Raw genomic sequence first — 25,325 nt, 5'->3', positions numbered from 1 at the left:
GGTGAGGCCCGGGCCATCGGGGAGTGAGGTGCCGACTCCAGAGCCTCCAGAGACTGATAATAGTGAGGCAGAGGAACTGGAGGAACCTGTTCCTAATACACACATGAGAAGAGCTGCCAGAATGCAAGAACAGCTCAAGCAGAGAAGACAACTCGGGAGTAGGGCCAAGAGATGATTGGCCCCTCCCATAAGGCTTAAAACAGACCAGCACCGGTGTTTCAGCTTTGCCGGAAAACAACGTTGTAGCTGCGTCTTCTGCTCCATCTTCTGCTTCGTGTACGTCTTTGTTTTTGTGGCTCCTGGACGTTTGCCAGGAAGGGCCTTTTGCAGTTCACCTAACTGGACTATTTGTTAGATAACTGAGGAATTTGTGTTGGGAGGCATTTGTTTTACTTTGAGTTGAACGACGCTGGGAATGAAGTAATTCCCAGCTGTTTGAATAAAGTTTGTTTTTCCACAGACTAAGTTTATTACTACCTACTTGGGCCTGGGTCACAACAAGTAGCATGTGACTCATAGCTCCACCTCTTCTGAACCACAGGGACAGAGTCTTTCCGTGAATGGTATCCTTTTATACTTGCCATACAGAACGGCCGATGGAAGTGCATGGCACCGTGCAAGGGCAAATACTTTCCGGTGGTTTGCTGATTCCAACTGACTAAGATAGCTGGAAAAAAGGGACTGGTGACCATTTTTCACACTTACGACCATTGTAGCATTCCCATGGTCATATGATTTACATTCAGATGCTTGACAACTGGTTCATATTTATGAGGGTTGCAGTGTCCCAGGGTCAATGTGACCTTCTGGCAAGCACAGCCAATAGGGAAGCCAGGTTCACTTAACAACCGTGTTACTAATTTAACAACTACAGTGATTAACTTAACAACTGTGGCAAGAAAAGTCACAAAATGGGGCAAAACTCACTTCAGTTAACAATAGAAATGTTGGGCTCAATGGTGGTTGTAAATCAAGGACTACCTGTAGCAGATGAAGGGAAAGCCATTGTATCTTAAGTTTCAGGAGAGCCGAAATATTGCGGGAAATGTATTTTATTGTTATTTATTAAACTTCTATACTGTCCATCTCTCCTAAGCTACTCTAGGCTGTTTATAACAATTTAATATAAACAGGTTAATAAAACCATAGGTTAAAAACAGAATTAAGAACAAGTTAAAACTTATAAGTAAAAGTAGAAGTCAAAGTTAAAAAATTGAGAAGGCTAAAAAGTTAACAAGGCAGTGAGAATGTCCTCAAGCCAACAGCTGGGATGAGACAGCTCCTCAGATATCCTTGTCCCCTACCATAACAGCTTTTAAAGGAATATTGGATCAAATATTGAGCTAAGAGTCCAAGCAAGTCCTAACCATCTGAGAAAAAAAAAGATACTGTAATGTAACTTCTCAAGATGGATGTGACCTTGCTAGATTAGGTTGATACATCTTGTTAAACCACTGTGAAACAAATGTGCCACAATGAGCTGAGTTCACACAATATGGTAAATCATAAAAGACGGTTTATCCCCCCAAAAAATGGTTGGCTTCAAAAACTCAGGAAACTACAGCTCAGCACACAATGTTATGGTACAGTTCAGCTTCAGTTTATTTATTTATTTATTTATTTATTTATAATTTAATTTCTATACTGCCCTTCTCCTGAAGGACTCAGGCCATATTACAGCCATATTTAAAACACACAATACCACCAACAAGTTTAAAACAGAATTTAAAAACAAATATTTAAAAGGCCGAATAAAACTAAAACGGTCAAAGACCGACATAAAACCCAATTAAAATTACAATTAAAATTACACTTAGGTTAGTTAATCTTTAGGATCTGCCATTTTATAATACCGCCCACCTATCCCCCTCAGCAAAATAAAACTTGCATTAGGAATTTGTCATGATAGCAGTGGCTGGAAGATGCTATACATCGCAGTGGGCAATCACTCAACACGGGAAGCCAGGCAACCATCTTTCTTTTCAAAATATTCCACTAGGTTTGTATTCCAGCACCAGATGTTTTCAAAGAGGGAGAGTTCATTAAACTAAGGTCTCTTTCCAAAGTGGCTTTTTCCTCTCTAGCATGAGTAGTTGGCTTGATGGATGAGACAAGGGAAAACAGGAGGAGGAGGAAGGTCTGTTGAATATGTTTGTGGCTTGGGTTATTTGTAAAAGTGATAAAGGCAGGATATAACTAACTAACTAACTACCGTATTTTTCGGAATATAAATCACACCTTAGTTTTTTGGGGAGGAAAATAAGAAAAAAGCTGATTGGCAGGTGGATCGGCCTCCCGGAATACCCCCAATCAGCTGTTCCCAGAGGTGAATTTTAGCAACAAGTTCCTTGGTTGTGAGCTCTGTGCCTTGCTCTTTTTTTTTTTTTGCTTTTTTTTCTGCCTCTGAAACTTCTGAAATTCCATTGCAGAAAAAACCTTTTTTTATGCCTCTGAAATCCTCCAAAACAGAAAAAAAGCCTCTGAAGTTCTGCTTTTTTTCTGCAGCTCTGTTTAGAGACTTTTTTTCTGCAGCTCTGTTTAGAGGCTTCTTTTCTGTAGCTCTGTTTGGGGGCTTCTTTTCTGAAGCTTCGTTTCTGATGCTTTTTTCAGCCTCTGAATCCTCCGTTTGAGAAGCTGGGCGGGGCTACATTTGGAGTATAAGACGCACCCAGATTTTCACTCTCTTTTTTGGGGGAAAAAGTTGTGTCTTATACGCCGAAAAATACGGTAACTAAATAACTAAATGAATAAATAAATAAATAACAGTCTTCAATTTACAAGCACAACTGAGCTCAAAATTTCTATTTCTAAGCAAGAGAATCGCTAAGTGAGTTTTGCCCCAGTTTATGACTTTGCTTGCCACAGTTGTCAAGTGAATCACTGCAGTTGTTCAGTTAGTAACACAGTTGCTAAGCGAATCTGGCTTCCCCATTGATTTTGCTTGTCAGACGGTCACAAAAAGGGATCACGTGACACTGCAACCGTCATAAATACACGGCAGTTGCCAAGCGGCCGAATTTCGATCATGTGACGATGGAGATGCTGCAATGGTTGTAAGTGTGAAAAACGGTCACAAGTCACTTTTTCAGGGCCGTTGTAACTTTCAATGGCCACTAAGCGAATGGTTGTAAGTTGAGGACTAGCTTTAGAGGGAGAGATGACAGACAGGCCATTCTGGGAAATATTATGTCTTGACATATTCATAGCTTAGTGTGTATATGTGAGTATGCTTCTGATGCATGAATGTGGGATGAAGGCACATGCAGGGAGAGATTCTGTTTTAATTTCATTTCTCCCAACATAAGCAGATGCACATCCTGGGAGTGAATCATTCAAGGCTAGAGAGGAAATCTCTATCGCATAAAATTATCAAGGGAAACCTCACATTCCCAGCTAAGATCTTATTTCTCATTCAAGCATACTTTCCTTAGTTAATAGGAAGGATGTGGGCGATCGAACCGGAGCATTTGCCAGAATAGCAGAAAGCTGTAGAGCCAAACTCTCCTTCTTAACTACAGATATGTCAGGGTTCCAAGTAACACCCCCAACGAAAGAAGACTCCGAGGCTAGAAGTTCCTCAAAGTTCCATTTTGTTAGAGAGGTCATATTGGCACATCTGGGAAAACCCGAATCTGAAAGCTTCCAGGTTTTCCCCACCCAAAGGAAAGTTCAAATCCCTGCCCAACACCCACAAGTCCATCACATGGTCCAATCAAACATTGTCCCAACTGGAGATGCCTCCCAGTTTCATCCCTCCAAGTGCAGGGCAAGATGTCCTTGACTTTCTGAGAAAGGAATGTTATTATGACTATATATCACCCTGGCTCCATACAATCCCCTCCCCCAGTTTCCCACAGTAGGAAATGTGGCAGGTCTGAAGATCCAACGAAAAAGATGGCCTCCAGGCCTGACAAGATATGCCAAAGACCGAAATGCACCTGATCGCAGAGCCTCCAGTTCAAAAGTCTTGAGCATTTAATAGCTGTAAAGAAGAAAGGAACTCATCCTTCACAGTTGTTGTGCATACCCAAGATAAAGCAGTTACCTTGAATTCTCCCCTTTTTCACACTCTTTACACTTGCCAGGGACAAGCAGAGGAGACGGAAAACACAGATGTGTTCCAAGGGAGGCTAGAGCTACAGCCTGATTACTAGGAGGAACATGGACAAATTTGGCAGATGAACAGGAATTCCCAAAGTTTTGGATTCTGCTAATGCATTGGGAACACTGCAAAAGTATAGCAATAGCAATAGCGGCAACATATTGTTCCCCCAACAATCTGGCTTCTAATTTTACTGACCTCAGAGGGATGAAAGGCTGAGTCAACCATGAGCTGCTCAGGATCGAACTCCTGGCAGTGAGCAGAGTTAGCCTGAAAGTTGGCATTTTAACCACTGCTCATAAGCAATTATTCTTATTCCCAAAGATGGGAAGATGTTCGTTCAAAAATGGCTGCTCTGGCGATAAACACAGCATCATTCATCACAGTAGCAAACTAGTAGCAAAAAATCAATTTGTACCTTGCAAACTACGATCTGTCTGAACCTCAAAACACAAAACTGCTCACCCATTCCCCATCTGCTCTGTTTTCACCATGTCTTTGTGGCACATTTTTTCTTTATCTCTTTCTTGCCCAGCAGCTCCACTCTTCTTTGAAACAGGAAGTAGTTGGCCTAGCTTAGTCATGCCCAACTTTGTCTAGATGGACTTGGGAAGGTCTTCAGATATGCAGATGGCATCCTCAGATAAAGAGGCAGTGATTTCATGGCACCAACTACTCTGGGAAAGCTTAGTCCCAAAGAAACAAACCAAGTCATTGTTGGGTCTGGAAATAAACCGTGTGGCTGTTCATCCAAGCTGTTGGCCATCCATATAGCTCCTGTTGGAAGAAATTCTTCACCTGATCTGAACCAGTTTTTCCAAAGACGACAGGACAGTTGCTTGAAGCAAAGGTGAAGTTTATTGGAGAGCATGACAGACTGTCACAGCAATTGACGGTCTCTAGGAAGTTACTGCTTGGAGTGGTTACTTTTATAGAGAATCCCTGCTTTTTAGAGATTACTGAGAAGCAGACCAAGTCCAGTAGAGAGAAAAGTGTGGTTTGATTCTCTGTGGACCTTTTTTTTGGAGTCTTTACCTTTTGTGAGTCAAGGCTGGTGTGAGGAGTTTGCATGAGGGAATCTATTATTGAAATGAGCAACTGCTCATATCTAGAAAGGATTTTCTTATTAAGTTGCTGATACTTTCCAATTTCATCTATGAAAGGACTGGTTTTGTCAGTCTAGGTCAGGGGTGTCAAACTCAATTTCATTGAGTGCCGCATCAGGGTTGTGTTTGACCTAGGTGGGGCCGGAGGTGGGCGTGGCCAGGGTGGGCATAGCCCGCTCGACGTCACTCGTGTCAGGGGCGCCTGTGGCGGTCTGAGCACTCTGCTAGCAAAAATGGGCTCCCAAGCTCTGTTTTTGGCTACCACGCCTCCTGCAACCCTCTGCCAGTGGGTTTTCAATGGCAGAAGCACCGTGGGCTGGTCCTTCGCTGTTTCTAGGACAGCCCCACGGGCCGGATCTAAGTACGCTGCAGGCTGGATCCGGCCCCTGGGCCTTGAGTTTGACACCCTTGGTCTAGGTGTTAAAAAGCTTAAGCAGGCATTCATTTTACTGTCTGGGGTTAAAGGTGACATGGGGAGGAGCTCTGGCCTTCCTACACCTTTTAGGAACAACAAAATCAAACTACAGGTAAGTTCTTGACTTACAATCTTTCGTTTGGTGACTACTCCAAGTTACAATGGTGCTGAAAAAAATTGCTTCTGACCATTTTTCACAGTTATGACCATTGCAGCATCCCCATGGTCATGTGATCAAAATTCATGTGCTTGACAGCTGGCTTATATTTATGATGGTTGCAGTGTCATGTGATCCCGTTTGGTGACCTTCTGACAAGCAAAGTCAACGGGGAAGCTGGATTCACTTAACAACTGTGTCACTAATAGAACAACTGCAGTGATTCACTTAACCACAGTGACAAGAAAGGTTGTAAAATAGGGCAAAACCTGCTTTAAAGCTGTCTCGCTTAGCAACGGAAATTTTGGGCTCAATGGTAGCCCTATGTTGAGGACTATCTGTCCTCAGGGAATTCAGAGAAAGAACATATGGCACTCCTGACTTCGCTGACACGTGTGGCATAGTCATGCCTATTGTGTGTCACTGCCTGCCCATGGAGGCCCTAGTCCAGTTCACCCAAAAGTTGCCTCTTAAGGAACATGCAATTGGAAAACAAAGAAACAATTGCCACAGCCTTTAGTTTTTACTGGAACATCTTGTTTCTGAGGAATAGCAGCCAACTCAGAGCAGGCAGAAGAAAACAACTGTCTACTTGATAATTCATAATCGGGGACAGAGAGATTTCAGGAAGAGCGGAAGTCAGAGAATTCTGACACATTGGTATCTCCAGGAACTACTCATACAAGTAAAGAGCAGGTTTTAGCTGGCCATGGCTTTCCTAACTGTGATTTATTGGTTTGGCTGAGTTCGCAGAACTTATCAAATTATAAATCACAAGGTAGAAACCCAGGACACGTCATCCATGAACTCAAAATGAACTAATCTCAAGGTGGCTTAGCATGTTGTGTGAATGCATCCAGCATGTTAAGCCTCTGGGTTTCGGAATGTATAATGCAAGCAGCAGAGTTTGCGAGTGATAAAAACAGAAATAAAGATAACATCACAAGCTTTTGGAGCCTTTGCTGGGAGAATTCAAAGTTATTCCTTTTCCATCAACTTTCCCCCAGGACAAAGAGAGGTTTGTGCTAGCAAGTGCTTAGCTGATAATCATAAGTAGAATAGAATAGAATAGAATTTTATTGGCCAAGTGTGATTGGACACACAAGGAATTTGTCTTGGTGCATATGCTCTCAGTGTACATAAAAGAAAAGATACCTTCATCAAGGTACAACATTTACAACACAATTGATGGTCAATATATCAATATAAATCATAAGGATTGCCAGCAACGAGTTATAGTCATACAGTCATAAGTGGAAAGAGATTGGTGATGGGAACTATGAGACGATTAATAGTAGTGCAGATTCAGTAAATAGTCTGACAGTGTTGAGGGAATTATTTGTTTAGCAGAGTGATGGCCTTCGGGGAAAAAACTGTTCTTGTGTCTAGTTGTTCTGGTGTGCAGTGCTCTATAGCGTCATTTTGAGGGTAGGAGTTGAAACAGTTTATGTCCAGGATGCGAGGGATCTGCAAATATTTTCACGGCCCTCTTCTTGATTCGTGCAGTATACAGGTCCTCAATGGAAGGCAAGTTGGTAGCAATTATTTTTTCTGCAGTTCTAATTATCCTCTGAAGTAAATTGGTTTATCTGTTAAATATTGAGTGGACTTTGTCTCTTTTCATTTATGTGTATTTTAATACATACTGGAATAGTTTAGTTATAATTCCATAATTATTGGTGGCAGTTGCATTGAGTGCCAAAAAAATCGTAACATAAACTGTAAAGCCCAGGCTGAAATATTATCCTATAATAAGACACTGGAAACATAAGGATTTAGGAACAAAGTTGTTTAGCTCAAAGATAACACACACACACCCCTTATTCATTTCTGACACACAAAGAGGAGTATGGTGGACAGGGGGTATATTAAAAGTTTCTGCTGACATAATTATTTTTATATCATTTTATTATGATGATAATATTAAAAGCATCCATGGACAGAAATCACAGGCTGAATGTGGATTTTATTTCCAGGAGGCTATCCTTTGCAGATGGCTGTCTTAATTTAACATATCAGAGCTTCTGACTTTTGTGCTAAAGCCTAGTCTCTTAGGTGTGTTAAAATGAAGTAGTGAATTAAAGTCAGGTTACTAGATTTGACCTGCAAAATCTGGGCAAGCAATAGATGGCAGCAAGGAGACCTTTTTGATATGTTTGCTGCCATCTAGTTGTCATGTACATTTAGCTAATCGGTTGTAACTCAAACTTTCTGCAATTCTGGACAACTAAATAAATGTCCAGAAAAATATGGGGACAACCCAATCACACAGACATTCTGTACTTAGTTTTTGGGTATCCCATCTTTTCGCTATTTAATGGATATTTAAAACATTTAGCAAAACATTCAATCCAAACTATAACCCTACTCAAGGCTAAAAATGAAACATCTCCAAATCCAGGTAGTCCAAATAGCCACAGCCATTCCATCTTGTCATCTTTCTACTGTACATCAAAGCTGGTTGCAATTTGTTTACTTTTGTTTACTGTTTATTTTTTGCAAATCAACTGGTTGGTAGTGTGTGTCTGTGGGTTTGTGTCTGTGAATGTGTGTGGCAATGGGCTGATGAAGGCTCTGATTTTGCCAGCTGGCTGGCAGTGAATGGGAGGGCTGTGATAGTGGATCAGTGGTGACTTCCACAAACCACAATTACTGCCCTAAACAAAAGATTCCCGCAAAGTAGCAAAAGAATGTCATCCATAACAATGGCTCCATCTCATATCACTGGTGATTCTCTGCTCAGTTGTGGCATCCTACCAGCGTCTGCTGGATGTGTGTATGTGTAAACCCAGCATCACAGCAGAGCGGTAGCCCTCTTGGGCAACAGGAATCTTAGCAGGCATCCTTTTATATCAGTCACCCCTGCTAGGCTTCATGGATGGCGCAGAGTGTTGGGATTGTTGCAATGGTTGTATAAAATACAATCATAAGTCACTTTTTTCAGTGCTCTTGTAACTTCAAACGGTCACTAAATGAATGGTTGCAAACTGAGGCCTACTTCTTTAAGGATGTATATATTTCTCTCTCTCTTGCCTTTGGGAGTGAGCTGCTCCATTTCTTTTTCTTATCAGATACATCCCGAGTTCTTTTCCTATGACTGTAGTACTCGTCCTTTGGACAGATCAGAACTTTGTTGGCGTGAGGAGGGGTTAGTCATGTCCAATTCACCATGGAAACGTCCACCATGTATTCATTTGCCTGTCCTTGCCAGCCACAAACATTTTAATTAGTCACAGGCATTGTTGCTTACAAATACTGTTGCTAATACATACACACTCACAAGCACTGGGAAATCAGAAAGCCCTGCAGATTGTTAACCTTTGTGAATTCGTAGCAGCACATCTGGAACACATTAGGCCCTCCAAAAGAACTGAGCTGAACAGAAAGCAGAGGACGTGTCAGCTTTGGGAGGCCCTTTGTCAGAAGGGCTGTTTTACCTCACTGAAAATTCCTTTCCCTTGCAAAGGAGGTGAAGCAAAGCTACTAGCCTACAAGACGTTTGACCCGCCCTTAGTCCACCCATCCATGCCTTTGTTAGTCACTTGTGGCACGCTAAATGGCCTGAACGGAGGAGAGACAAAGTTTTTTTTCTTTATCATTTCATTTATGCTTACATTCTTTATCACTTCATCATTTCTTTACAGAGCAGTTGGAGGCATTACTCGTCTATGAGCTTATTTTGGAGGGGGTCAAGTAGCAGCTTGCTTACTCTGCTTTGAGAAGTCACCGACTTCCAATGAACAGTATGCGGTAATGAACCCTGCATTGTGCAACAGATGTGAAGGATGTTGCATTGGTCTGAGAGCGCACACATTGTCAAGAAACTTTCAACTCTTTGCTGAAACTTTTAAGCAAATTGGACAACAGCAGCTAAACTCAAAAAGCTGGTAATGGCTTTCGAATCTACTAAAATATGTTCAGAGGAGAGGACCAAGAGCGGGAATATTACAGGGAGGGTTTTTAAAAAAAACAAATTATGCCCACAAGGCGTCATTTTAGACATTATGAATTTAGATTTCTGTTTTTTTCCCTTTGCCTTACTGGTTCCTCCATCTTCTACGATGTTGCTAATTCTTGTCACAGGGAAAATACAGTAAGTATCTTCCCTTTCAGTTTGTACTGCCCGTCAGTGTCAAGGGCATTTGACACTGTCAAATATAAAAATAAAATTGACAAGTGTCAATTTATAAATGTTGCGAAGTAAAACAAACTCCACGTTCCTCTGAAATGAAGTCAATCTGGAATCTCAAAGAGAGTAAAGCAAAAGATGAAGGAATAATGTAGTGAAGGAGCTTAATGCATAAAAGGAACTATAGAGAATAAAGCCAAGACTTTCTCAATTACTACAAGCCTACATATAGTTTGCGTTTATGTTGTGCACTTACCATGGTTGAATTAATGGTTTTTCCAGTTCAATTTTCTCTGAGTTTCCATGATGCTTTGAAATACAACCTAATCACACAGACTGGATTCGTGTATTAGGCTGAAATATGTTGGTTAAGAATTTCATAGAGTCAAACTAGAAGTCTGGCTTAGGAACATAACAGCTGGCCTATCATTTCAAAGGTGTACTCTAGACTAAAGGCTTATCTGGGAATTCCTGGGTTTTATACAGTATGTTAAGGCATGGTTTGTTGAACCCTGGTTTATTAAATAAGCCACAAACTGACTTAGCATGTCCAGACAATACCCTAAACCAAAATCAAATAAATTGCATAATGCTTTACTATATGATATTTAAAATCTACGCAGTGTTCATTTGCATGCAATAGATATACAGTATTCCTGCATTTGAGTCCTCAAACTAAGAAACTGAAAACATGAGATGTGGACAAAAGATGAGAACAATAAACTCCCAGAATGGTTTAACCACTAGGGCAAGAAAAGTCGTAAAACGGAGCAAAATTCTGACAACTGCCTTTCTTCGTAATGGGAAACTTAGGCTCAATTGTGGTCATAAGTCAAGGTTTACCTGTACTTCACTAGAGAAAGTGACAGGTTACAACAATCCTTGATATTTCTGATTGATAGAAATAATGAGGTTCAGAGGAATTAAACTCCTTGAATAAGGACAGCTTTCTCCACAAAGGCATTGTTAGTGCAGTTCCTGGAATCTCCTACTGGTAGCCTTCTGGCTAGGAATTCTATGTCAACCCAGGAATTGTCACACCACAGAAAGTCAACAAGATCCTTTTGTGTTAGCAACTTGGTATCAGATGAGCTGACTGTGTCATAAGAGTGAAGACAGTATCACTGCAAAGCTGGTTGGCTCTTCCTCAAAGAAATGTGTTGAGTTAATCCTTTACGTAGCTGAAACTAAAATAAAATTGACCAACTTAGAATCTTGTGTTTGTGTTGTTATACAGCTCTCATCATCTCTATGCAACACAGTTATTGAATTACAGGTCTTAATATTAAAACTAAGGAAATAACACAATATATTATTCAGCTATGTAGTCAACATTCTTACAAATTTCTGTTTTTAGTCCTCACACCCAGTTTTTAGACAAAAGGTAGCAATTGATGATCAAAACTGTTTCATGTTTGAAACAGTTGAACCCCAGACCTGACCTGCTAATCATTGAACTATACTGTGTTTGGAAACAGATTGGGGGCCAAACTTATAGCATCTGCTGATTTAGCACCATGTTTATAGACATATTAGACGAGCCTTTGGATATAATATAGTTATGATTAGGGGCTCTTTGGTGCTCTCTAAGCTTGGTTGTTTTCTTCCAGACTTTTCATTACCCAAACTAGGTAACATCATCAGTGCTACCTAGTTTGGGAATGAAACATCTGCAAGAAAACAAACAAATTCAAAGAGCACCAAGGAGCCCTCATTTTGACCCTGAGCTACAAATATTCTCTTTTTATCTTTATAATTGAAATGAAAATTTAATAAGCTTGAGGTTAATTATTGCAATCAAGCATAAGAACGTAATCCTCCTTTCCCTATTGTAGAATCTCTTCTCAGGAACTGTAGTTTTTACTGAGGGGAAATTTCTGATTGACATCAAAGGGGGATTTCCTCTACAAAAACAATGTTGACTGTCTTTAAATTGGTGGATTTGCTAAACTGATCATAGTCCAATTCAAACACAAATATCCTTGGGCCAATAGAGTCAATAGCCTTAACAATCCTAAAATTCTGGCTAGATTTATACTTGCCCTAACCTATGATTTCTTTAAAAAAACATGACACAATGAATAATATTTGGCTAAATTCACATATTAAACCAAACATCACTGTATATAAGCTATAATAGCTGGGTTTATACATCGTATCAAACTCCCCAACGCTCTAAAATCTCATTTTTGCTTAAATTTGTGACTTTGTCTCTGATAGATGCTTCTCTTATCTGGGAATATAAATGCTAAAGAATCTCTGCCCCAATGAATTTTGCTGATAAATCTCAACACTGTCAAAATAAACTAGAGGTGTATTTGGTCAGCCAAGGATCCTGCAAAGAATAATTAGCTAACAGTTTTGTTTTAATACTTGTATTTATGACATTTGGAGGATGCATGCCATCTAACAGTTGAATGAAATAGAAATAGAAATAGAAATGGAATAGGAATAGGAATAGAAGTGGAGTGGAGTGCGAATGGGAATGGAATGGAATGGAATAGAATAGAATAGAATAGAATAGAATAGAATAGAATAGAATAGAATAGAATAGAATAGAATAGAATAGAATAGAATAAGGTTCTTTATTGGCCAAGTGTGATTGGACACACAAGGAATTTGTCTGTGGTGCATATAAAAGTATGTAATAAAAAAGTATACTATACTGTGCAATCAACTTTTTTTCTGAACGTAAGGCCCACACCATATATTAACTCATTTTTGAAATTCAGGTGACAACTCAACATTCACTTGAAAAAAACCCAGTATTATTTATCATTTGATTTAATCTCTGCCTTTCTTTTATGTGCTCTTTCATATTGACTGCTGGGAAAATCAAACTCTGGAGCAAACAGCAAATGAAAGCAGATGATGAAATAACCAAATGTTTGCCCTCAGTGATTGCAGAAAGGACTAACCCCCACTTCACATATTTAAAAGTTTCGCCCATCATATAAAAGCAAAATACTTCAGATTGCAAGACTTGACTTTATTTTTCAACCAGAATCCATAAGCCTGTCAACTTGTGCTTTTGGGTTACAGTCTTTTGACCCACCCACCCACTTACCCCAAAGGACTCTAAGTCAAAAGGAGACTGAGCTTCTTGAAAGAAAGATTAAAAACCACAAGGGTAACATTCAAAAAAGTTACCCAATGTTTAAAATTACTCGACAAGGAGTACAATCAAAATAAAGGAAAATTGAGTTCATCAGAGACCAAGGAAACTAGATCATAGAATTGGAAGAATAATAACTCTTGGAAGTTTTGTCTAAGGACTATAGCTTTCATTAACATGCATTTCATCAAACCTATCAGCCACCTTCTGCTCCTAGTACAAATTAGAGAAAGGTACAAACCTTGTTGGGAGGGAAACAATGGGAGGGGAACAACAGCAGCAGCTGTGTTTTTGATGTCTCCCTAAACTTCTCCAGGTGATCCTTTAATCTTTCTGTGTAAAACAAAAGGACAGCTGGGTAAACAACAGATAAAGGATATTTGGGAACCATGTGGTATTCTCCAATTCGTTTTCACAAGAAGTCATCACTATTGCCTACAATTGGAAAGGCTGATGATAGTTGGAACCAACGCTTGCTAGAAGGGGTTCTGTTCCCCAGATCCTCCCTAGTAGAGGCAACGCTATCCTGAGTTCTCATCTGTCCAATGAGTGGCTCTCTGGAAAGCAAAGCTAGTTTTCCCAAGTGATGCAGTTATTCTTTTTACTCTCAGCCATGAGCGCAGTGACCTGCATCTAAGGACTACAGAGAAATATGGAAAAACCAGCCTGGGATGGGATCTAGGTTAGTTATGTATGAATGCCTTGGCCAGGCATGCTGGCCTAAAAAGGGACCTGCAAATTTGTCATTCAGTATATCGGGTAGTGGGTGTATGTGTTATCCTGAGGGATGAGTTTTTGCTAGTCCATCTAAAGCAGGGGTCTCCAACCTTGGTCCTTTTAAGACTCGTGGACTTCAACTCCCAGAGTCCCTCAGCCAGCAAAGCTGGCTGAGGAACTCTGGGAGTTGAAGTCCACGAGTCTTAAAAGGACCAAGGTTGGAGACCCCTGATCTAAAGCAAGGATATCCAAGCTTGGCAACTTTCAGACCCATGGACTTCAACTCCCAGAATTCCCCAGCCAGTTATGTGAATGATTGGCTGGGGAACTCTAGATGTTGAAGTCCACGGATCTGGAAGTTGCCAAGGTTGGACACCCCTAATCTAAAGGCATATATTTGTGTGTGTGTGTGTGTGTGAAATGATGGCTTCAAGAACAAAATGATACATAGGAAGTAGCTGAGCATACAAGATTGCCCTATTAATAAGACCTTTTAGCACCACCTGCTGGACAAAGGTAATAAAACCCCTAATCCAGCATTGGCCAATGTTACTGTCCTTTAGTTTTTACACAGCTGTAAGAACAGCTGCTGCTGGGTTCCCTCCCCCCCTTCCTGAACAGGAGGTGCAATCTGATACCAACGTTACTTTCCTCTAACAAAAGGCATTCAGTGTACACTCTTATTTCTTGACACTGACTTTGAACTGCAGCGCTGATTTCATGGCTGAAACTTTAGCCTAATTTTGTTTTAAACTCCCTTGCTTCTTTCCCATCTTCTGCTTTTGGCAATTTCAGCATAACCCAGCGGTACCTGGAAAGCTTCAATTTTTGCTCAGAGACTGAGACAGAGACTGCACTTTGCTCATGCCAGTGTTAAGGGATGGAAAGAAAAACCTCTCAATTTAAACTAGAAGTGTGAAATTAAATTTGGTTTTCTTAACCCGAATAGACATCTCAACTGGGTCACATGAAAGATCCTCTGACATCGATGAAAATATTTTAGCATATTAACATATCTAGATATAATATGATTAAACTGCAGATCCTTTCCCATAACCAGGAAGATAACATGTACTATAGGATCATCTGCAACCCTTTGTCTCACTGTCTCGCTGTGTATAAAACCACACATTTTTTAAAAAAATTCTTCCAACTAAATTACTCAATTTCAGCTTTCTGCCACGTGAGGTGGAGAATATATAAAAATGGCAGTTTAAGCCACAGTGGTGTTTGTCAGGAAAACTAGAAAGAGGGAGTATTGTGTGTCACTTTGAGCTGCTGAGTGAAAGGCATGACATCCATTAATACATAAATAAATAAAATAACAGTTTCAGTATCAAAGAACATCCCACAAAAAACTAACAAACAGAATTTTTTTTGTCCTGGCCGTGTCTATAACACAGCTACCCATATTTTACATAAGTGTTCTTTTCTTTGTAGACTTTATTGCTATTATTCTAAAAGTTAAGTGTAGCTTCTGGTCACCCCAAGATTGGTCATTTCATCCCTTAAAATTTGGTCCCATGTTTTAAGTGAACCCATTCCCAAAATTGGTCTTAGGCTGTGGAAATTCATGACCACTGTTCTAATATAGAAATGAGAGAGAAAGAGAGAGGGGAGGGGGAAGGGAGAGAGAGAATTTAATTATCTTGGCTAAGAAGCCCTTGGACTTTTATTCAAATTGAAGATACATGTTTATTCTGCCTTTCTCTTCACTTTTCCCCAAATTTCCTGTTATCTGAAAGGGACAAGAACTGTGCCCACTACACCGAGGATGATCACACCATATCCACACATTTATTATCGATTCTATTTCTAATAATCCCTTACATGAAACACAGGGACCAGATTCACACAAAACATCCAGCTCTTAGTTAACCAAGCACAATTGTTATGTCCAGGGAGACTTTATCTGGGATGCAAAAAATCTGGACAATGATTAGGGGGCAACGATTGGCTCAATCTCTTCTGCCACCTGGCATTCAAGCAGATTTGCTGCCCAATAATACGACCAAGGAAATAAATTGTGCTACTTAAATTTGATAAGTCTGGATCACACAACGTAAGACAAGGTCGTGCAACAAGCTGCATCCATTTTAGCCTGGAGGGGCATGTTATGGAAGCTGCCTTAGCTAAACCAGAGCACTGTGAGATCGGCATTGTTAAGGCCGATTGACAGTGGCCACCCAAGGCTTCAAGCACTGGACTTTTTTCCCCCCAATCTGAAGATAATTGGGATCAGACTTCAGAATGTCTGCGTATAAAACATATGTTTCATCACTGAGCTACTGTCCCTTTTGCCTTTTTCACATTTATCACAAACTGCTTTTGACACTGGGCTGCATTCACAAGCCAAAGAAAGGGAAGCCTATAAAATTGCTAATATCATACAGAAGATTTTTTTTAAAAAAAAAAGTGCACTGGGGGGGGAGGGAAAACACAGATGTCCTAGAGTCAGAAGTCACTACTGCAATTTTTATTATTGCATCCCTTTTTCAAAATGAGGAGGAAGAGAAGATGGAAGGCCGTGTGATTGTTACAGAGAACGTTAAAATGTTGAATATAATACAGTGGCAGGAGGAAAAGACAGATGGCTCCTCCTGCTCAGGTGCCTCTGAAAGTCAGCCCCTTGGTGTGAAATGACATTTCAGCCACCCTCCTGGAACAGGAATGGAGGTGGGAAGGGGAGGAAGAAACTAGAAAGAACTAGGTGGCAAAGTTGTTGTCCTTAAAGGAGTCCTAGATAGCTAACACATCAACAGCTGGGAGAAATACTTTTAAAAATTCAGACAGCACCAACATAAAATAAAATAATGATACAAAGAAGGCTGAAGACATCACCATCTTCTGGTCTTTTTGTTGCACAGTTCTGAGAATGTTTCCCCGGGGGACGGTTTGTTCCTACGCACACTAGGTCCGGTTGATATTTCAACCCTTTACAAATCCAGTTCCAGGTCCTCAAGTTCCTCTTCCAAAGCTTTCCGTCGAGCCAGCTTCTCTAACTGCTCTTTGGTCGGCTGCTTGATCTCCCCAGAGTCAATCCGCGCCTGCAGATCCTCCACCTGCCGTAGTTTCTTTTTCAGGTTTTTAATTTTCTTGTTCTTCTCTAAGGTGGCAGTGGCGGAAGCCGACGAGACATCCCTGCTGCCAGCAGGGGCTCTTGGGTTGGCATCAGACCCAGCCAACTTACCATCCCCGCAGCTGCTCGGTGTCGCCGACAAGGTTGTTTTCTCTAGAGACTGAATCAGGTCATCGGCATCTCGATCCCCCTTTTCCTGCTGCTGTTTTCTCTTCTCCTTCCGTTTGAGATTCCTCTTAGCGGTCTTGGAGAGCCCCGTCTCTCCACCCTCGGGTCCCTTTGATGCTTGACGGGCCACAGGCGTGTTAACTTCTGGATTCAAGCCTGGAGGTAACTCTGGCTTGCTTTTAAAAAACTTCACATATTTATTCTCATACCTGCATGAAATAAAAGAATGTGGTGTAAAGACAGACCATGTTTCCTTTGGAAGCTCAAGGCGGTACACACGGAAGGTTATCTTCACTTTATCCACACACAGAGCTTCTGTAAAATAGGTTGGACTGAGAGGAGTGACTCTGATAGAAGAGTCCTAGCACTGATGATGTTACCTAGTTTGGTAATGAAATGTCTGCCAGGAAACCACCAAGCTCAGAGAGCACTAAGGAACTCCCCCCCTCCACCAGGACTGACTGTTTGAAACTTGCTTAGAAGTGTTGAAATTACAAGAAAGTGTTATCTGGGAATCAAACAGGTCATTATTACAACATTTGGAGCATACCAAGGTGCAAAAATCTAACTTAAGAGCATCCGGGTCATCTAAAAAGTGTTACTTTGTATTGCAACCTACAAAATGGAAAGAGTGTATGCTGAATATAAAGGACGTGGCTTGGGTCAGGTGGTCTCAGCAAATTTTCACAGTCCTTGTTCAGAGTAGACTAATGCAAACAATCTTTATGCTGCTTTATGCCTACTATCGTATTTATCGGAGTATAGGACACACCTTTCCCCCCCCCCGCCAAAAAAAGAGGGTGAAAATCTGGGTGCATCTTATACTCGGAATGTAGCCCCGCCCAGCTTCTCAAAGGGAGGTTTCAGAGGCTGAAAAAAGCATCAGAAATTAAGCTTCAGAAAAGAAGCCCCCAAACAGAGCTTCAGAGGCTTTTTCCTGTAGCTGTTTCAGAGGCTTTCAGAGGCAGAAAAAAGTTTTTTTTTCTGAAAAGCAAGGCACAGAGCTCACAACCAAGGAACCTGTTGCTAAAATTCACCTCTGGGAACAGCTGATTGGGGGTATTCTGGGAGGCCCATCCACCTGCCAATCAGCTTTTTTCTTATTTTCTTCCCCAAAAACTAAGGCGCGTCTTATACTCCAAAAAATACAGTAGATGAACACGGAAACTTGGGACAATCACTTCTGGTCTAAAAAAGATAATGGCTATCTAACATTCTCATTCAAAGTGTTCATGGGTGCTGAAATGCATACAGGGGAATGTGCAAAGCACCCGTATTGAGCTCCTTAAATAAAACATTTTTCCTGGGATCGTGCTGCAATTGCAAAGGACCACTATCCAAACCTGGGAAAAATGGCAGCTGCTTTAAGGAATTGCAAACAGGTGCTGCATCAGCATCCTAGTTCCTCTGACTTCCTTTTCTCCCTTTATTTATTTAGGGAATTTATATTGCCACCTATTCGCATATGGCAACTCAAGGCGGTTTACAGAATATAAAACTTTAAATTTGGCTACAGCATAGTTCCACAAAATGCCCCAATGCCCTGTGTTTCTCGCTTCCTGCTGCATTACATTCCAGGTAAATGAAAATACTTTAGCAAAGCATTGAATCTTTCTTGCAGCTGATTGATCAATGGACATTCTTTATACCATTCTGAGGAAACCTTCCCAGCTTGGTGCCCTCCAAGGTATATAAAAATCATTATTACTGTTACAGTCCTGAGAAAAACGTTGTAAACTGTTTAGAATTATTCATAATCCTACAGTACTGTAATTATACAATGCAATGTGAGCTTTGTTCTCCGTTCACACTGAAGTCATAGTCCTGCATAGTTCTAAAGCAAGGGTACAGAACTATGGTCCCTTTATGACCTGTGAACTTCAACTCCCAGAATTCCTGAGCTAGCCTAGCTGGCTCAGGAATTCTGGGAGTTGAAATCCACGGGTCATAAAGGGGCCATAATTCCCCGCCCTTTTTCTAAAGGATTCACAAACTGGATCTCACCATGATAGTCATGAAACTAAACGTTCATAATCAGCCAATAACTTTTAACACAGCACACGTTAGAAAAAATACTGGAAAAAAAACCTATCCATCGTTCCATTACAAGTAAAGAAAAACTATAATGTAAATAATATGTTCAGAAACTTATTGCCCTGGAATAAGGAAATTTCACTTCAGCCATCCCAGCTGAAGAAAAGCTGTAAGAGGAAAAGGAAACTGAGATAGTCAGAATTATAAGTATATACTGTCTTGAACATCTAAATGTTTGAAAAGTCAGTCTAAAAAAAATCGAAAAGCATTAAATGCTTAGTGAGAATTCCAAGCTTTTCCTATCAAAAGCAGATCAAGTTCTTCCTGATCTGAGGCCACATCACTAATGAAAACTGTTTTTTTCAAGAATATCATTCCAAAGACTGAAGATGATGACGGAAGGGATATGTGCACGTGTGTGTGTGTGTGTGTGTCTATCTGTCCGTGTATGTCCCCTGGCAATGTCGTAGCCCTGTTTTTTGCTTTTTTGCCCTCCTACCCTTAAGGTGCTACCTTAAGGACTAACGGATTTCTAATCAAATGAGATTTCATGAACTACAGTCTGCTTCAGCAAATGCAGGGAGCATCACATATACACAACTAATACAAGGGGAGGATAAAGACTATATAAAATAACATTTTGTGCATCAGATAAGGTAGTTTGTGATCCACGGCAATCATGCTTAGGTTAGCCTTTAAGCTGTTACAAGCATTTATTTTTGCTTGTGTGGCTACTTCTCTGTATATCCACAAGAGGAGCAGGATGAAGATCAGACTTACACCGGCACTTCTTCTTGGGGAACATAGCCTTCTTTCACCCGTCTTTGTTTCCTCCAGGTACCATCTGGACGCTGTGTGGATGCGATGTATTTTCCTGAAATATGGATTGGTTATTTTAGTTTGGGAAGGAAACCACTATCAATCAGTCAATCAATCAACCAACCAATCAGTCATATTTTCCTGGGTGATCAATAGGAATTTCAAGCTTTAAAAAAAATTGCGAAAAATTCCTCTGCAAAACAGGAAAAAGATATACACAAACCCAACCAGCCATTCAAATTCGCACAAGCAGCCTAATCATAGATGTTCAACTAATCATAAAAATTATTTATTTAGTGTATGGCATGTCATACATGGACCAGCAATATATATTAACATTTTACCTAAATTAATAAAACACAATAAAATATGTTTAAATGAGGTGTATTCAAATACCAATGTCTAGGGCTAGGTCATCTAACCATTGAAGGGCAGAGCATCATGAAAAAAAAATCAGATCCTGGACCAGTATATGCCGTCAGCTTATAGCCAGTCACAACGTGATCTACAGTTTGACATGGGACCCCAGTCACACTGAAGGCAAGATACTAGTCCCCATTTATACAGTGAGTCCCAGCAGACACTGTGTGAGATGCGAATCCTATTCAGGATTGTCCATTGCTGACATAGTGGTTCAAAGCCTGGCGCCTTTTTCGTGGGGTCATTTATACAGTATGTCTTCCTACATCTGGGCATTCAGCGACCCATTTGGCTTTCCATTGGGAATCGATGTTAAAATTATTGGGCAGATATTGTGCAAGTGCCAGTGGGGACTTCCTGGACTTGAGTCTTCCCGCTGATAAATGAGGAAAGTCAGTGTGCACCACTAGGAGTGAGTTGACCCTGGTTAGTGTCTGGAAGGGCGACCACTGACCACTAAGAAATACCAAGGTTTTGGACTCACTAGACAAAGAAATTAAAAAAAAAACTTTTAGCAAAAAACAATGGCAAACCACTTTGGTACCTTTGGTAATAAAGTTAGATGGGGGTTTCCATGATGTCATGAGGAATTGAGGAACTAACGCAAAGGAGACTTTTTCCCTTTTTTTATATGAAAGTTAAAGATATAAAGAAATTAAAGCAAAATGCCTCTGCACTTCCTCACAAGTAATGATGGATTTTTTTTTTTACAGGGCAACACTTATAAAATGTTTCTGTCAGTGATCCTGTAAGTTAGCACAGGATTCTCATTAAAAAAAGAAGATAAAATGGCAGATGTGCAGCATAAGATCATATGCAACACAATGAATGCGTAACACATATAACAAATTAAAACTGCCATAAGGAAAACATGCATACAAAAATCACTAATATTTTTAGAGGCAGTAACGCTTCCTTAAACCAACCGCAGCAATTTACTAAAGAGGCTTGGATTCAAATGTGTAGTTCAGACACAACACTGACAAGGTGACTTTGGTCAATTTCTCTCTTAATTTAATCCATCTCATAAAACTATTCTGAAGAGAAAAAACATTATAAACAAGATTTTTATATTGAAAACGCGGTATCAAAGAGGCTCTTCTATTATATATGGATTTGCTAAAAAGTCCAGGAGGATTACCCTGAAACTTCATTGGTCTAGAATAGAATAGAATAGAATTTTATTGGCCAAGTGTGATTGGACACACAAGGAATTTGTCTTGGTGCATATGCTCTCAGTGTACATAAAAGAAAAGATACGTTCATCAAGGTACAACATTTACAACACAATTGATGATCAATATATCAATATAAATCATAAGGATTGCCAGCAACAAGTTATAGTCATACAGTCATAAGTGGAAAGAGATTGGTGATGGGAACTATGAAACGATTAATAGTAGTGCAGATTCAGTAAATAGTCTGACAGTGTTGAGGGAATTATTTGTTTAGCAGAGTGATGGCCTTCGGGAAAAAACTGTTCTTGTGTCTAGTTGTTCTGGTGTGCAGTGCTCTATAGCGTCGTTTTGAGGGTAGGAGTTGAAACAGTTTATGTCCAGGATGCGAGGGATCTGCAAATATTTTCACGGCTCTCTTCTTGATTCGTGCAGTATACAGGTCCTCAATGGAAGGCAAGTTGGTAGCAATTATTTTTTCTGCAGTTCTAATTATCCTCTGAAGTCTGTGTTTTTCTTGTTGGGTTACAGAACCGAACCAGACAGTTATAGAGGTGCAAATGACAGACTCAATAATTCCTCTGTAGAACTGGATCAGCAGCTCCTTGGGCAGTTTGAGCTTACTGAGTTGGCGCAGAAAGAACATTCTTTGTTGTCCTTTTTAATGATGTTTTGATGTTAGCTGTCCATTTGAGATCTTGCGATATGATAGAACCCAGAAATTTGAAGGTTTCTACTGTTGATACTGTGTTGTCAAGTATTGTGAGAGGTGGAAGTATGGAAGGGTTTTTCCTAAAGTCTACCACCATTTCTACGGTTTTGAGTGTGTTCAGTTCCAGATTGTTTTGGTTGCACCACAAGGCTAGTCGTTCGACCTCTCGTCTATATGCGGATTCGTCATTGTCTCGAATGAGACCAATCACTGTTGTGTCATCTGCGAACTTCAGTAGCTTAACAAATGGATCATTGGAGATGCAGTCATTGGTATACAGAGAGAAGAGAAGTGGGAGAGCACACAGCCTTGGGGGCCCTGTGCTAATTGTACAGGTATTTGATGTGATCTTGCTTAGCTTCACCTGCTGCTTCCTGTTTGTTAGGAAGCTTGTGATCCACTTACAAGTCTGTTCCGGTACCTGTAGCTGGTTTAGCTTAGTTAGAAGAATGTCTGGAATGATGGTATTGAATGCTGAACTAAAGTCTACAAAAAGGACCCTTGCATAGGTCTTTGGAGACTCAAGATGTTGTAGGATGTAGTGCAGAGCCATATTAACAGCATCATCTGTTGATCTATTTGCTCGGTATGCAAATTGCAAGGGGTCTAAGAGCGGATTCGTGATGGTTTTCAGGTAGGAAAGCACTAGCCTTTCAAAGGTTTTCATGACTACAGATGTTAGAGCAACTGGTCTGTAGTCATTCAGTTCCTTGATGGTGGGCTTCTTCGGCACTGGGATGATGGTAGAGCGTTTGAAGCAAGAAGGAACATAGCACATCTCTAGTGATTTATTGAAAATATGGGTGAAGATGGGGGCCAATTGGACAGCACAGACTTTTAAGCAAGAAGGAGTTATCTTGTCTGGGCCTGGAGCTTTTCCTGGCTTTTGTCTGTGAAATAGGTCCTGCACTTCCTTTTCTGTGATCACTAGGGGTTGTGAACCCAATGAAATGGGGTCAGTTGTAGGAGGCTTGGCTGTTGTTGGTGTGTCTGAGATGGGGGTTGTGGAGATAGGTGGCTGTAGTTTCCTTTCAAACCTGCAGTAAAACTCATTCAGGTCATCTGCCAGTTGTTGATTACCTTCAGCCTGGGAAGGAGGTTTGCCATAGCCGGTGATATTTTTAAGAGTTTTCCACATGTTTGCTGGTTCATTTGCTGAAAATTGATTCTTTAGCTTTTCAGAGTAGCTTCTTTTTGCTGCTCTTATCTCCCTTGTTAGTGCATTTCTGGCCTGATTGTACAGCATTTTATCACCTTTTCTGTAGGCTTCCTCTTTGGAATGTCGTAGCTGCTTAAGTTTAGGTGTAAACCAAGGTTTGTTATTACTGTGTATTCGCAAGTTCCTTGTAGGTACACATAGGTCTTCACAGAAGCTGACATATGAAAAGTCCAGAAATTTCAAAAATTCTGCACAACTGTTAAGTCATATTCAAAGACACAGGTTAGGGGGGAAGGAACCAGTAACATCTGCAATCCCAAAATGGATGAAAATTCACTTAAAAGGAGAACAATGAGCTTAAGACCCACATTAGATATTTGGCATGTACAAGCTATGCATACAGAATTGTAGATACTCACCTGGGGGGGGGGGAAGCAAAATCAACGGAAGGACCTCCTTAGAAATTTTGCTATATTATTTTATTAGGAATTTATTAGGCCTATTGACATTTTTAAAAAATCAGTGGAATGTTTTAAGCAACAAATGCTTCTTTTATTAGGCCACTTCATTATGAGAAAAGGCGGGGAAGAAATAAAAATAGATTATAGATCTGTATCAGGTCATGTTGTTGGATCCCATCAACGATACAATTTTGATTTAGATACCTCAATTCCCCAAAACCGACTAATTTGATTTAGATGCCAGTTTCAGATACCTCTAAGTAGATACCCCTAAATTTGATTTAGATACCGTTTTCCCCCTAAACCTGATATATTGTTCTGCAATCCCCATCTTTTCCACCTAAACTGGTTGGGGATGATGGGAATTGGTGGTCCAATACTTTTACAAGAGCTTCGATGGAAAAGGACACATGTACGCATATATACAAGGAAGCCACAATCCTAGACTACAAAGCTTTATTTAGCGTTAGACGTCCTCCGACGTAACAGTCCCAAGGGAATTCCTGGGATACGGCAAAGGCAATCCCCGTAGGGGCTGCTCTCTTGCTGTTACGCACGTGAGAAAGCGAAGGAGGGGAAACCTGCGCGCCTCGCAGCTGCCACGGGGCCGGTTTCCCGCGGGCGCCCACAGGGCGGCCTTGCTGCAAGGGGCGTGCCGCGAGAAGGCGAGCCCGGGAAGGGGCGGGGCCCAGCGGCGAGGAGGACAGGCAAGCCCAGAGAGAAAGGAGGGACGCCCTCGAGGAAGGGGGCGTGGCGTAAGAGCGGGACGGACAAGCGAGGATGGAGATGGGGAGGAGCCTCGCTTCGGAAAAGAACCGGGGATGGAGCGGCCGGCCGTGAAGGTGGTGGGGCGGATGTCCGAGTTGGGGGGAGTCAGGGGAAGAAAGAGTCCGGCACTCGAAATTACGTCCCTCACACCCCAACCGTAGCTCCCACACTCACCGGTTTCATCAGTAACATAGGGAGTCGCCATCTTGGAAACGCGACCCACTTCCGGTCGCATCCCCCCCCCTCTCCCCCGGATATGGCGCGGAGGGGAGGAGAAGACGAGGGCTCCGGCGGCCATTTTGTCCCGGAGCGGAACTGCTTTTGTGCTTCACTTTGGCTTTTTGCGCTCTTGGTGTCCGACGCTTCGCCATCTGGAGGGTGGGATCTCGCCAGCAGTTCTGCGTGCCAAAACTAAAATTAAAAATGTTTTGAACCGCGAAGCCAACTTCCTTAACTTCCAACTGTCTGTCTGAGTGCTATTCTGTCTGAGTGCTATTCATTCACTGCGTTCTCTTGTTTATTCAGCAAATATTGCACCAAAAAGAAGGATTCCACCTGTTTATAGCAACGCAGCACAGCTCTCCTTCCCGATTTTATTTTAAATACTTTGCCTGATCTTGCAAATCCTCTTCTGTAACCATTTGGAACAGAGGCAGCGTTTGCTAAAGTTTTATCTTAGGAATCGGATCGAGGCCAGTTCTTGCAGTTAATGTATGCTTTAGTACAGGGGTGTCCAAAGTTTTTTGAGTGAGGGCCAAATACAGAAAAATAAGCAAAGGCCCGGGCCGG

The 25,325-nt window shown here is 41.1% G+C and overlaps 2 protein-coding genes across 5 annotated transcripts in view; one reads left to right on the top strand and one right to left on the bottom strand.

Moving 5' to 3' along the window:
- TMEM198 (transmembrane protein 198) overlaps positions 1-16,972 on the top strand; it is an 80,665-nt gene extending 63,693 nt beyond the window's left edge. Inside the window, exon 6 of one of the 2 annotated variants that reach the window (XM_058167459.1) lies at positions 16,853-16,972. The gene's annotated coding sequence lies outside the window, so the exon portion shown is untranslated. Of the gene's footprint in view, positions 1-9,424; positions 9,436-16,852 lie in introns of those variants that run through there. The other variant, XM_058167462.1, reaches the window with a different exon arrangement.
- Positions 9,440-24,882, bottom strand: PYM1 (PYM homolog 1, exon junction complex associated factor). Of its 3 annotated transcripts, none has more exons than XR_009153277.1 (5): positions 24,711-24,878; positions 19,803-19,896; positions 16,583-17,197; positions 13,266-13,357; positions 9,440-11,096 (listed from the first exon to the last, which is right to left on the bottom strand). XR_009153277.1 is itself a non-coding variant. In XM_058167464.1 (5 exons), the coding sequence occupies exons 1-5, from the start codon at positions 24,832-24,834 to the stop codon at positions 11,031-11,033; spliced, it is 642 nt and encodes a 213-aa protein (XP_058023447.1). In that variant the 5' UTR covers positions 24,835-24,882; the 3' UTR covers positions 9,440-11,030. The 3 variants fall into 3 exon arrangements, 2 of the variants coding, with proteins under 2 accessions (XP_058023447.1, XP_058023446.1); XM_058167464.1 differs by having other exon boundaries at positions 16,932-17,197; positions 24,711-24,882; XM_058167463.1 differs by lacking the exons at positions 9,440-11,096; positions 13,266-13,357 and having other exon boundaries at positions 15,958-17,197; positions 24,711-24,877.
- Between the last annotated feature and the right edge of the window lie 443 nt (positions 24,883-25,325).

This window comes from Ahaetulla prasina, chromosome 2, assembly GCF_028640845.1.
Source record: "Ahaetulla prasina isolate Xishuangbanna chromosome 2, ASM2864084v1, whole genome shotgun sequence".
Classification (NCBI taxonomy): Eukaryota; Metazoa; Chordata; class Lepidosauria; order Squamata; family Colubridae; genus Ahaetulla; species Ahaetulla prasina.
This window is presented reverse-complemented; position numbering and strand designations above follow the sequence as displayed.

Coding starts and splice junctions, on each gene's coding strand:
- PYM1 (XM_058167463.1), bottom strand. CDS start 24,834: ATGGCCGCCGGAGCCCTCGTCTTCTCCTCCCCTCCGCGCCATATCCGG. Junction 19,897..24,710: donor CTATGTTACTGATGAAACCG/GTGAGTGTGGGA, acceptor TCCATATTTCAG/GAAAATACATCGCATCCACA. Junction 17,198..19,802: donor CCCCAAGAAGAAGTGCCGGT/GTAAGTCTGATC, acceptor TATTTCATGCAG/GTATGAGAATAAATATGTGA.